The sequence below is a fragment of the Equus quagga genome, chromosome 7, assembly GCF_021613505.1.
Source record: "Equus quagga isolate Etosha38 chromosome 7, UCLA_HA_Equagga_1.0, whole genome shotgun sequence".
Taxonomy (NCBI): Eukaryota; Metazoa; Chordata; class Mammalia; order Perissodactyla; family Equidae; genus Equus; species Equus quagga.
The window spans coordinates 24,249,740-24,264,130 of NC_060273.1; the positions used below are offsets into that span (position 1 = coordinate 24,249,740).

At 40.3% G+C, this 14,391-nt stretch overlaps 1 protein-coding gene across 5 annotated transcripts in view; it reads left to right on the forward strand.

The window, feature by feature from the left end:
* TPST1 (tyrosylprotein sulfotransferase 1) overlaps positions 1-14,391 on the forward strand; it is a 165,016-nt gene that overhangs the window by 146,340 nt on the left and 4,285 nt on the right. For all 5 annotated transcript variants that reach the window (XM_046668691.1, XM_046668690.1, XM_046668692.1 and 2 more), the window contains one exon: positions 13,179-13,229. In XM_046668691.1, coding sequence (XP_046524647.1) covers positions 13,179-13,229 — 51 coding nt within the window. The remainder of the gene's footprint in view (positions 1-13,178; positions 13,230-14,391) is intronic.

Here is a 14,391-nt window from a genome sequence, read left to right on the forward strand (position 1 = left end):
ATGAAGGAATAAGATGTTATTTTTTTAAATGACAAAAACAATCATTGAACTAAAAATTTATTAAGTAAAAATAGAGCTGAAATTTAAAATCAATAAAGAATTGGAAAAATAAAGTTGAGGGGCCAGCCCCATGGCCAAGTAAAGTTTGTGCACTCCACTTCGGCAGCCTGGGGTTTCACCAGTTCGGATCCTGAGTGTGGACATGGCAGTGCTCATTAGGCCATGCTGAGGTGGCTTCCCACATGCCACAACTAGAAGGACCTACAACTATGTACAGGGGGCATTTGGGGAGAAAAAGCAGGGGGAAGAAAAGAAGAGATTGGCAATAGTTGTTAGCTCAGGTGCCTAAAAAATAAAAATAAAAAAGCAAAAAGTTGAGAAAATCTCTTAGAAAATAGAACAAAAAGATCAAGAGATAACTGGGAGAGGGGAAAAAAAGGAAAATTAGAGGCTTAGTTCAGGTGGTCCAGTGTTTGACTAACTGAGGTTCCAGAAAAAGAGAGAAAACTATGAGCAGGAAATTATCAAAGTAGTAATATAAGGACATGCCTAAGAACAGAAGGACATACATCTTGAGTACTAGTGATATTGAACCTGAAGTGAGTTCGCTCACCCATTGCACAGCAAGCCAATCTCTGACACCAGGTGTAGTGGAAGAAAGGACTTTATTATTGAACAGCACTGAGCAAGGATAAAGGGCAGCTAACGCTGAAATGCCAAACTCCCCAAGAAGCTAAAAGGAAAGGTTTTTATTTGGGGTTTTAGGTAGGGGAGGGGGAGCATATGGCCTTGCTTGTCATAACTTTTCCACCAACCTGTCTTTGGCCTTGAGACTACTTGCAGAGAGGAGGGAGCCCGTGACCTTGCTGGTCAGCACCTTTCCCACCAGCCTGTATCTCCTTGTGGGGAGGAGATAACGAACCGGGTGCTTGTCCTTAGCTGTGTCTCTCTCCGTGGAGGATAGTGGATTCTGGAGCCAGGAAGCCAGAGAGTAAGCAGGGAATGAGTGCTTTGGTTTTAACCCCATGTATGCTGGGTTTAATGTGGGGGAACCAAAATCAGGGCAGGTGTCACTAGCGAGTGAACAAAATGAACCTCATGAAGGCATATTATCATAAAATTATAGAACACCAGGGATAAAGGGAAAATTCTTTAAGCTTCCAGAGTGAAAACAAAGACGACATACAAAGGACCAGAAATTAGAATAGTATCGGCCTTGTCAACAGAAACTTGGGAAACTAGAAGACAATGGAGCAATGCCATAATTTCAAAGAGAAAATTTACATCTTAGAATTATAGAACCAGAAAAACTTTCAATTAAGTATTAGGATAAAATAAAGACATTTTTAGACATGCAAAATCACAAAAGATTTGTTTCTTATACACCCTTTCTCAGGAGTTACTGAAGAATGTACTCCACCAAAGATGAGTGATTAACTAAGTAAAGGAAGATCTTGGTCAAGAAAACAGAATCAAAACCAGAGACGTATGGAGGATGTCCAAGATGACAGTGAAGGAAAAATCCCAAGACAGGAGCAATGCAGGACACCTAGACAACAGGCAGTCCAAATTGAAGACAGTGGGTTTCAGGAAAGATGTTTTAGGAAAGGGGAAAAGAAAATAACTGATAAATGATCTGACAGGTTTAATCATGTGGAAAATTATATCAAGAGGTTTTTATAAAGACATCAGTGGATGTGAGAAGTCTTAGCCATAATTTCAAATAAACTACACAAATAAAAATCTGAGGCAAAAGCCCTCCAGTTGTCACTCCCATCCTCGCAACAAGAAAGCTGGAAAAACTGAAAATCAACAATTCTAAATCAATTGAGATGTAGGAGAGTTGAGATCTTAAAAGAAAGTTGAGGTCACAGAGTAAGCCATTGCCCCAAAAACTGAAGGGAAAGGTGTAGATGCTAAGAACCATAGATTACCTAGAGCAGAAGCCTCCTGCTGAAGTCAGTATTGTTGGGAACACTTAAACTGTAAATGATGACTTGCCAGAGGCTCAATGTGAGCTAGGCCAAGTCTTAATGGGGCCCCTACACCCTCATGAGCTTTGCCTCCAGTAGCCTCACAAGGTTCTCAGAGTAAAGATCGGAGAAAAATCTCCTGGTGTTCTGGCAGAGGGAGGGGGAAAGTAACGATTTGAAATAAGCTCAGAATACTCCCTAACAATGGCTTGGCCTCAAGGTAAACTATTTTACCAAAGCGTAACCAACTTGGGGAAGGGGAATACCCAACTCCAGCCCCCTTTAGCCTTCCTGTCTTACCTAAGAGGGTAGGAGGTAAAGCTAAGAAGCACAGCCCAGACACACAGACACGCTAAAGTAGTGAGATGTAATTATGGTGTCGTAGAATACTCACCCCCCTACCCACACACACATACCCTACCACCACACTAATCCGGCTTTTGTATAACAGTGGATTACTGCTAAAAGAACTATACTGCTCAGACCCTATTTTAAAAGAAGTCTCTAAAGAAACTCCAAAACAACAGGGTACAAAAACAAAGACAATAGAGGAAATTTTAGCTTCTGATACCTACAGCTTTAACAAACAGTAAACACAGCCTAATTCCTAGCCAGATAAATGTAAAATCTACACTAAAAGCTTAATTATCTTAGTCCCGTTTACATAATACATCATGTTCACTTTCAACGGAAAATTGCAAGACATGCTAAAAGGCAAAAATCACAGCTTGAGGAGATGATAGCAAATATCAGAACCAAATTCAGATATGGTAGAGATTTGAGAATTATCAAACTGGGAATTTAAGATAACTATGATTAATATGCTGAGGATTCTGATGGGAAAAATTGATAATATGCAAGAACACGTGGGTAATGTAAACATAGAGATAGAAACTCTACGAAAGAATCAAAAGGAAGTGCTAGAAATCAAAAGCACTGTAACACAAATGAAGAATGCCTTTGATGGACTCATCAGTAGATTGAACACAACCCAGGAAAGAATCAGTGAGCTTGTAAAACTGAAATGGAAAGAGAAGAAGGAATGAAAAAGATGGAACAGAATATCCAAGAACTGTGGGACAGTGACAAAAGATGTAATCTATGCATAATGGAAATGCCAGAAGGCAAAGAAAGGCAGGAAGGAACAGAAGAAACATTTGAAGTAATAATTGCTGAGAAGTTTCCAAAACTAATGACAGACACCAAACCATACATCCAGAAAGCTCAGAAAACACCAAGCAGAATAAATACTAAAAAATCTACACTTCACATATCATATTCAAATTGCAGAAAATCAAAGAAAATCTTGAAAGAACCCAGAGGACAAAAATACCTCACCTATAGAGTAACAAGGATAATAATAGTATCAGATTTCCCCACAGAAGCCATAAAAGCAAGAAGAGAGTGGAGTGAAATATTTAAAGTGTTGAAAGAAAAAAAATACCAACCTCGATTCTGTATCCAGTGAAATTATCCTTCAAAATTGAAGGAGAAGTAAAGACATTCTCAGACAGACAAAATTGAGGAACTTTGTCGCCAATAGGCCGGCCTTGCAAGAGATGTTAAAAGAAGTTCTTCAGAGAGAAGGAAAATAACATAGGCCAGAACTCAGATCTACATAAAGAAAGGAGTACTAGAGAGGAATAAATGAAGGTAAAATAAAATCTTTTATTTTTCTCATTAATTGATCTAGCAGATAATTTTTTTTTCAAAATAATAATAGCAACAATGTATTCAGTGATTATAGCTTATGGATAAGTGAAATGAATGATAGGAATTTAATAAAGGAAAGAAGGAAGGAATTGGGAATACTCTATAATAAGATACCTGCGCTACTGGTGAGGCAATATAATGTTATTTGAAAGTGGACTTAGATTAGCTATAACTGTATATTGCAAACTCTAGGACAACCACTGAAGACATTTTTAAAAGAAGTATAATTGATATGCTTAGAGAAAAGAGAAAATGGAATCATAAAATGCTCAATTAAAACTAGAGAAGGCAGTGGGGGCCAGCCTGATGGCATAGTGGTTGAGTTCTCATGCTACGCCTCAGTGGCCCAGGGTTCATGGGTTTGGAACCCTGGGTGTGGACCTAAACACTGCTCATCAAACCATGTTGTGGTGGTGTCCCACATACAGGGTGGAGGAAGATTGGCAACAGATGTTAGCTAAGGGCCAATCTTCCTCACACACACACACACACAAAGCCTAGAGAAGGCAAAAAAAGAGTAGAAAGAAGACACTAACCCAACTGTGTCAGTAATTACTTTAAATGTGAATAGTCTAAATATACTAATTAAAAGACAGAGACTGCAAGAGTGGATTAAAACGTGAAACCAACTATATGTTGTCTACAAGTTTGATATTGTGATGTAAGAAATACATATTCAGTTTTCATTCCCAGTTCCTGGCATGGAGCTCCTAAAACCCTCATCACTTCTGAGTGATAAGAGTGAGAGGAAAATCTTTTGTTACTCATAATAAGCCCCTTTCAAGCATACCTAAAGTTGTGTTAATGAGTTACTTTGTAGGCCCCTAGACAGCTTCAAGATGGGAGCTGGTTGCCAGAGGAACTAACCATGTGATTTTTTGTTGTTGTTAGTGCTGTTTGAGTCCATTCTAACCCCTAGTGACCCTTTGTACGGCAAAAGGGTCTTTTTGCACCATCCTCTGTCTTCCAGTGCTGTATCAGACAACGCTTCCCTGCTACTCATAGGGTTTTCACGGCCTGTTTTTTCAGAAGTGAGTGACCAGGTCCTTCTTCCTAGTCTGTCTTAGTCTGGAAGCTCCACTGAAACCTGTCCACCATGGATGACCCTGCTGGTATTTGAAATACCAGTGGCATTTTCAGCATCACAGCAACATGCAGTTGCCACAATATGACAACTGATAGATGGGAATGTGAGGACCCGGACCACATCAGTGGGAGCACCAAATATTAACCACTAGACCACCAGGGCTGGCAACCTTGTGATTAGAGGGTTGGAATTTTCAGCCCCACCCTCTCAGGATCCAGGGAGAAAGGAGGGACTACAGATTAAGTTAGTCAATGATTGGCCAGTGATTTAATCAGTCATGCCTACATAATGGGGCTTCCGTAAAGACCCTAAATGAAAATGAAGGAGTTCAGAGGGCTTCCAGGTTGGTGAACACATCCGTGTGCTGGGAGGGTGGTGCACCCCATACTACACGGAGACAGAAACTCCTGTGCTCAGGACCTTCTGGACCTTGTCCTATGCACTTCTTCATCTAGCTGTTCATTTGTATCCTTTATAATAATTGGTAGTACTAAGTAAAGTGTTCCCCTGAGTTCTGTGAGCCATTAGAGCAAATTATTGAGCCTGAGGAGGGGGTTGTGGGAAATCCTGATTTATAGTCAGTTGGTCAGAAGTATGGGAGGCCTGGACTGGCAGTTGGCTTCTGAAGTGGACGGCAGTCTTGTGGAAGGCTGAGCGCTTAACCTGTGGAGGTCTGTGGTAACTCTAGGAAATTAGTGTTAGAATTGCTTGGTTTGAGGAAAAACATACACATTTGGCGTCAGAAGTGTTGTCAGTAGAGAAAATAGGTTTCTTGTAACAAGAAAACAAATTCAAATATAAAGACACAAATTAGAACGATGACTAAAGATATATCATGATAAGACTAATAAAAGAAAAGCTGGAGAAGCTTTCAGACAAAGCAAAAGACACTGTTAAGGGAATGAAAAGACAGGCCACAGACTGGGAGAAAATCTTTGCAAAACACCTAATCTGATAAAGGACGGGCATCCAAAATATAGAATTCTTACTCTTATCATCCAAAAAGAATTCTTAAAATGCAGAATTAAAAAACAATCTACTTCGGAGCCAGCTGGGTGGCGTAGTGCTTAAGTTCACACACTCTGCTTTGGCATCCCAGGATTCGCAGGTTCAGATCCCGGGCACAGACCTAGCACCGCTCATCAGGCTATGCTGTGTCGGCATCCCACATAGAATGGAGGAAGATGGGCACAGATGTTAGCTCACCGACAATCTTCCTCAAGCAAAAAGAAGAAGATTGGCAACAGATGTTAGCTCAGGGGGAATCTTCCTCACCAAAAAAAGAAGAAAAAATCCAGTTAAAAATTCAGCAAAGGGGCTGGCCCGGTGGTGCAGCAGTTAAATTTGCACATTCCACTTCGGCGGCCCTGGGTTCACTGGTTTGGATCCTGGGTGCAGACATGGCACCGCTCTCCAAGCCATGCTGTGGTAGGCATCCCACATATAACGTAGTGGAAGATAGGCACGGATGTTAGCTCAGGGCCAGTCTTCCTCAGCCAAAAGAGGAAGATTAGCAGCAGATGTTAGCTCAGAGCTAATCTTCCTCAAAAAATAAAAAAATGAGCAAAAGAAATCCTAGACTTCAAAATATGTTACAAAGCTATAGTAATCAAAACAGCATGGTACTAGTACAAAAACAGGCACACAGATCAGTGAAACAAAATTGAAAGCCCAGAAATAAAACCAAACATCTGTGGACAGGTAATCTTTGACACAAGAGCCAAGAGCATACAATGGAGAAAGGAAAGCCTCTTCAATAAATGGTGCTGGAAAAGCTGGAGCGCCATATGCAAAAGAATGAAAGTAGACCACTATCTTTCTCCATACACAAAAATAGACTCAAAATGGACCAAAGACTTGAAAGTAAGACCTGAAACCATAAAACTTCTGGAAGAAAATATAGGCAGTGCACTCTTTGACATCAGCGTTAAAAGGATCTTACCTAGTACCATGTCTACTTGGACAGGGGAGACTTAAGAAAAAATAAACAAGTGGGACTTCATCAGACTAAAGAGCTTCTGCAAGGCAAAGGAAACCAGGATCAAAATGAAAAGACAGGGGCCGCCCCGTGCCGAGTCATTAAGTTTGCTCACTCCGCTTCGGTGGCCCAGAGTCTCACCAGTTCAGATCCTGGGTGCGGACATGGTACTGCTTGTCGGGCCACGCTGAGGCAGCATCCCACATGCCACAACTAGAAGGACCCATGACTAAAAATATACAACTATGTACCTGCGGGCTTTGGGGAGAAAAAGGAAAATAAAGTCTTTAAAAAATAGCAACAACAACAAAAAGATTTTAAGAAAACGAAAAGACAACCCACCAACTGGGAGAAAATATTTGCAAATCATACATCCGACAAGGGGTTAATCTCCACAATATATAAGGAACTCACACAACTGGATAACAAAAAAACAAACAGCCCGATCAGAAAATGGGCAGAGGAGATGAACAGACATTTTTCCAAAGAAGATATACACATGGCAAATAGGCACATGAAAAGATGCTCAATATCACTAATCGTCAGGGAAATGCAAATCAAAACTATGCTTAGATATCACCTTATGCCTGTTAGAATGGCTATAATCACCAACACAAAAAAATAACAAAGGTTGGAGGGGTTGTGGAGAAAAGGGGACCCTCATACACTGCTGGTGAGAATGCAAACTGGTGCAGCCACTATAGAAACAGCATGGAGATTTCTCAAAAAATTAAAAATAGAAATAGCTTAGGATCCAGCCCTGCCACTACTGGGTATTTATCCAAAGAACTTGAAATCAACGATGCAAAGAGAGAGGCTTATGTGCTCCTGTGTTCATTGTAGCATTATTCACAGTAGCCAAGACGTGGAAGCAACCCAAGTGCCCGTCGATGGATGATTGGATAAAGAAGATGTGGTATATATACACAATGGAATACTACTCAGCTATAAGAAATGACAAAATCATTCCATTCACAACCACATAGATGGACCTTGAGGGAATTATGTTAAGTGAAATAAACTAGTCAGAAAAGACAAACACCATATGATTTCACTTACTTGTGGAACAAACAAACTTACAGACAAGGAGAACAGTTTAGTGGTTACCAGGGGAAGGGAGATGAGGGGTGGGCACAAGGGGTGAAGGAGTACACTTATGTCTGACAAATAATAATGTACAAGTGAATTTCACAATGTTACAAGTTATTATGAGCACAATAAAAAAATAAATTTAAAAAAATCATCAAAAAAATGAGCAAAAGATCTAAACAGACACCTTACCAAAGAAAATATACCAGTGACAACTAAGCATATGAAAAAGTGCTCAACATCATGTGATATTTATATTGTCATAATAATGAAAACTTAGAGAATGTGACTTTTTCTTTCTTTCTTTTTTTTTTTTGGTGAGGAAGTTTGGCTATGAGCTAACATCTGTGCCAGTCTTCCTCTATTTTGTCTGTGGGATTCCCCCACAGCATGGCTTGATGAGCCAGTGTGTAATGTCTGCACCTGAGATCTGAACCTGTGAACCCTGGGCTGCCGAAGTAGAGCACACGAACTTAACCACTACGCCACTGGGCCGGCCCCAGATGTGACTTTAATTGAAAATTATTATGTAATTTCTGAGAGACTGGAGGAAGAAAAGCGATGCAGACCTATTCTCATCTATCACAATAGAAATCTGTGTAACAGCAGTGAACATCCATGCTCCTATCTGACGGCATTTCCTCCTCTCATGTACCCAAGCCATCTCCCCATGTCTCCTGCATCATCAGATTTTGCTTTGCAGCAAGGTCTTTCCGTCAACGAACTAGTATGCCCTTAGTTCTTGTTTCTTAACACACACACACACACACACACAGTTATTGATCCTAGTTGCCCTGCCACTGCAATTCCATTTCTTTACTTCCCTTTACATCAAAACTCAAGTTTTCTGTACTCCATGTCACCAGTTCCTCTCCCTCTTTTCTGTCCTACCATCCACTCCATTCAGAGTTTCACAGCTACTGTTGTGCTTAATTTGCTCTTGTCAAGGCCACAGTGACCTTTACATTGCTATATCCAGTGGTCAATTATCATCTTATCTTCCACCATCTTTTCATACAATTAATTGCTCCTTGATGTATTTTCTTCACTTGGCTTTTAGGGTACCACTTTTTGAATTTCCTTTCTATGTCATTGGTAGCTGCCTCTCAGTCTTCTTTGCTGGTTCTTCCTCTTCTCTTGATCTCTTAATGTTAGAATGCCCCCATATCTCAGTCTTAAGTACTCTGCTCTTCTCTGTCTGCCCTCAGTGCCTGGCTTATCACATCGGATATCAAGGCTTTAAATACCATGTAAAAGTTGATGATTCTCAAATTCATATATCCTAGCCCAGACTTCTTCCATGAACTCCAGATTTGTATATCCAACTGGCTACTTGACGTTTTCATTTATTGTCTTATCTCAAGCTTAACATATCCAAAATTGAACTACTGACCTTCCCCTGAAAATCTGCTCTACCCAGAACCTTTCCCAACTGAGTTGATAGCAGCTCCATATTTCTAGTTGGGAGTTGCTTAGGCCAAAAACCTTGGAGTCATCCTCGACTCTGGCCCTGCTGTCTTACACCTCACATCCAATCTTTTGGGAAATCTTGATGTAATTAGAAAAAATCCACAAACCTGCCACTTCTCACCACCTCCAGTGCTGCCTTCTTGTCTGGATTACTGTTGTGGCCTCCATACCTCTATCCTTGACCCTCTACAGTCTAAACAAAGCAGTTAGGATGATCCTTTTAAAATGGAAGTTCAGTCATGGTACCTAGTAGCTTCCCATTTGGACAGATTTCTCAATTTCTGTGTGCCTCAGTTGCTTTATCTGCAAAGAGAATAATACCTTCCTCAAGGGATTGTGGAATTCAATGAAGTAATAACACGTGAAGCACTTATTTAACACTAACCTGGTGCAGAGAAAATAGTAAAGTTTAGCTGCTGTTCTTACTACTTTTATTTCCAATGTATTCTCCAAATCAGAAGCCTACTTTTTGTCTCCTCATCATTCCTTCAGTGCTTGAGGTGGGAGGGTTCTGTAGGAATATTTGGATTCTGAGTACCTGGCTCATTGCCGTCAAGCAAAATCTTCAATCTGTTAGTACTAGAGAATAGTATGTCCAGAAACGCTGTTCATTTAACCAAGGGAAATTCCATTCCTAACGTTGCTGTTTTCATAAGCGAAGCAGTATTGAGTTTCCTGCACCACATACGAATTGCTCTGTCAGTAGAAAGTCGTCTTTTCATCAGTACCCTAGTTTCTAACTTTTGAAGCATTTGTTCCCTAAAGGATAATGAAAGGAAACAGCTTCCTTATTTTTTGATTGAGCCTTTTATCTCCTGTCTTTTCCTGACTCCTTTTTGGTTTTTTATTATTTTTGTGACATCACACATTTAGGGTTCCCCCCCCCCCTTCATATAACCCTTCCCTCTCTGGACCTGTTGATGGCGTGGAGGAAACTTAAAATATTTAATGTTCCCACTCATATTTTCTATCATCTTACTGGTTTTTACAACAGACCAAAAAGAGAATGGAAGATTTAACTGTAAGATTTGCTAATGGTAATAAAATGCAAAAAGTGTGGGATAATGGAGAGTGCTGGCCTGGGACCTTCTGAGCCTCACTCTGCCGCTAACTAGCTGTATGACCCCCTGGGCTTGCGCTGACCTTCTGCTTGACTTCTAGCAGAAGAGGCTAGCTGAGAGGAGATTCCGTTTCTGGGAGTCTCGGAGGATGTGAGGAATGTAAGAAAAGTTGCTTGGGGCCCTAACCCACTAACAGTGGAAGAAGGACTGGGGCAAACCAAACTTGTTCTGATTCAATACAGCCGCCAGGGCACAGGACCCTAGGCCTGAGCAGCTTATGCCCTAGGGGCTTGCAGGGTGGGGGTTGTGACTCAGTTCTCTGAATAGAGGAAGAAGGAAAGATACCTGAAAATCTGGTAAAAAACAAAAACCAAAAAACCCTCCTAGTGGCTTGAGCCCCAGCACTGATAGGGTGTCTGCTTGCCCCGCAGATAGTAGACGGGCACGATACAAGTCAGTGTTAACATGATACACAGCTTCTGGGACTCAGATACTTCCTGTATCAGAAAGCTAGGATAGTAACACAATGTTACATATCAGTTATATCTCAATAAAACTGGGGGCAGTGGGGGCAGGGAAGAAAGCTGGAACAATCTCTGGCTTGTGGTGTTGGGGTACAGCAAACATGCAGATTCTTTAGGGAGCAGCTAGGCCATCCCCACCCCCTCCACCCCCACTCCAGTGACCTTGGGACCATCTGCGGGTATGAAAGAGATGGTGGTAGGTTTTGAGACACTCCTAGCTGCTGCATTCTTACCCAGAACCCACTTCAGCCTCCAGTGTGATGCATCTCTCAAGGAAAGCTTTATCCATAAGCCTGGTATGTCTGCTTTAATTTAGCCTTCCCAGGACAGTAGCAGAGACCCCAAAGAATAGACCAGGCTTTAGAAATTGTGGAGAAAGAGACAGGAAGAAAAATACGTTCATTCTCTGAATCTCAGAAGGAATGCTGCTGCTTTTGCAAGTGGATCAGTCATCTTATAACCAAGTGAAAATCCTTTAGGTTTGTAGGCTATGGGATTCACCGTTTATAAGGTTTCTTTGTGCTCTAAAGAGCTATCCAGTGGCACTCCTCCCAATAACGACCCGTAGTTTCTTAGCCTAGCTCCTCGGGTCCAGCAGTTATCAGACTTTTCCTAATGGAAATCTTCACTCTTGATTGACATGAAAGTTCCCTTTTTTTTTTTTTCCTTTGCTGTTGCAGTCTTGAAACAAACATCTTTGTACTCAAAGTGTGTATGTGTTAGTAGTGAACTTTTAGTATTAATCTGTTGGCTTAATTTGTTCAAATTTGTTATTGAAGTTTAACATTCATACAGAAAAGTACACAAATCATAGCTCAATAAATAATCATAAAATTAACTCACTTTCATAATCACTACCCATATCAAGACAGAAAATTACCAGCACTCTGGAAACCTCCCTCAGCCTCCCTCCCCGTGGCTCCCACATCCCTGCTCCCCAGAGTAAGCAGGATCCTGATTTCGAACATCATTGAGTTGTTTTGCCTATTTATGAGCTTTAAAATTTTTAAATGAAGACGTTATATATATTGTTTTCAGGGGTGTAGCTTTTTTCCCCTCATCCTCACGTGTTGGGATTTATCTGTGTTGTTGGTATGGTAGTAAGTAGTTCATTGTTTTTACTTCTATATAGTATACCATTATATACATAAACAACATTTAGTTATTTGTTCTAATTGCACTGCTTTGCGGTGCCACCTTTGTTATAAACCAAGGATCTGTATACAAGGGCCTGTTTCTGACCTCTTTATTCTGTTTCATTAATATATTTGTCTGTCGTTATGCCAAAACCTTGCTGCTTGCTGTCTTAATTATAGCTCTATTTTATATAGTATAATTAAAGCTGTGTAATAAGAAGTTGTACTATCTGATAGAATAAGTCCTCCCACTTTGTTCTTTCTAAGATTACCTTGATTATTCTTGGTCCTATGCGTTTCCATGTAACTTTTACAGTCAGCTTGAAACCGCCCCCCCCCCCCCCCCCGCCGCCAAAAAAAAGCATGCTAGAATTTTCATTGGAAATCCTTTGAGGAGAATGGACGTTTATTATATGGAATCTTCCAATCCTTGAAAATGGTATGTCTCTCAATTTATTTGGTCTTTAATTTCTCTCAATAATGTTTTATAGTTTTCTGTGTAAATATCTTACACATCTTTTATTAGATTTATTCTTAGGTATCTTGTGGGTTTTTTTAATATGTTATTATAAATGGTATTTTTAAATTATGTCCTTATTATTGCTGATATTAGAATCAATTTATATATTAAAACATGTTTAATTATAAGATTTTACAAGGTTAAAAGTATATATCATTTTAAGAATCATTTAATATTAAAATTATTATGGGAATATGGGATACATAAAGGAAAGGAAAGTTGGAGGTTTCCTGGAGAAATCAGGAGGATTCCTGATTGTGTGAATTGTATGGATTCTTTGCTGGTTGCTGGAAGAGGCCTGGCCTGGGCCTCGCTTTCTCTCTCAGCTGAAGTGATCGGCACTTGGAGTGTTGGGATGCATTTTTTTCTTCTTCAGATACTCTGAGCCCTCTCCCAGCCAGCCTCCACTTGGGAGCACAGACAAATGTGGAACAGATGGGATCGGGGTGAATGGCGGTGTCACTCTGTCCTTGCTGTGGCTGCTCTTGAACTGACAGGCTTCCCTCCCATTCTAAAACTTGCCAAGAATGAAGCAGTAAACCCATCCACCATCAAGCGCTTCAGGCGTCCTGAAGTGCTATAACACTGCCTGTTTCCTTAAACTCATACGTGACTTTGTTTTTCCAGGTCTATAAAGGAGAATTTCAGCTACCTGAATTTCTTAAAGAAAAGCCTCAGGTACTGTATCTGCTTCCTCCTCTTGATGTATACAGCAGATGGGCTCTAGCATTGAAGTGATCTTTTTAAAGGGATAATGATATGTGCCGATGGCAGAAAAATTAGCCTTTGGTGATTGTTGGTTTTAACAATAATTTAGCATAGTCTTCATTTCAGAGAGTTCAGTACCTTCCAAAACTAGGGAATACTTTATGAATAACTAAAATCCAGTTGCTTGAGGTCACTCACAAGCCACACAGTATCTCACATGTGAGGAGCCTGCCTTAGGAAATCTGCTCCAGCCTTCTTATATCTAGCTTGAAAAAAAATGTACAGCCACACTTTGTTCTTATTACATATATGTCCATGGCCTTTTGACTTTTCTCATTTGGAGCCTAGAAGACTTGTCAATACATTATACTTGGCCATTGGCCCTCCACTGCAAAGTCCTCCAAGTTGGGAAAGGAGAGTTTGAAGCTTATAACTTTTACTTTTTTAAAAATTGATTAAAACAGATCCAGAGTTATCCTTGTAATGTCACATTCTCATTTACTTGGATTCCAGTATTGTTTCTTGAGTTGAAAAGAAACAGTAGTGTTATGGCTGACATGCCTAGAGTAGTCCAAAGTGTCCTGCATCTTAGCATCATCTTCCATTCCTATATAGTAGCAGGGAAGAAATTGATAGCTACTCCTTGAGCCCAGCAGTGGACTTCTTTTTCTAGCATAGTGATAATGCATGTTGCCTCCAGGCTGCTGCTATCAGCAATTAGTTCGTTAATAGGAAATGAAGACCACACTGAACTCAGTTTCTAAAAACATTCCAGATATGGGTTGGTGAGGGAAACATACCAACTCACAGACTCTGTGTGAAGTCATGTTGCCTGAAGCAAGCCTGGAGTAAATGGGCTGGGCTCTCGTAAGAGAAGCTGTGTCTCACACCAGTGTTTAAGGCTCTGTCTTCCCAGATTCTTATCTGTTAACAATCATCCATCAATAATTGATACATATTACTTGAGAATTTCAAACTGCTTTCAAGGCATATTCTTATTAGCATATCTTTGATTTTAATCCGTCTATTCATTCATTCATTTCATTTATTGAACAAATGTTTACTGAATTTCTGTTATGGGTGAGAAATTGGAAAAAGTCCTCAGTAGTCAAAGGAAAAAAAAGATCTTCTC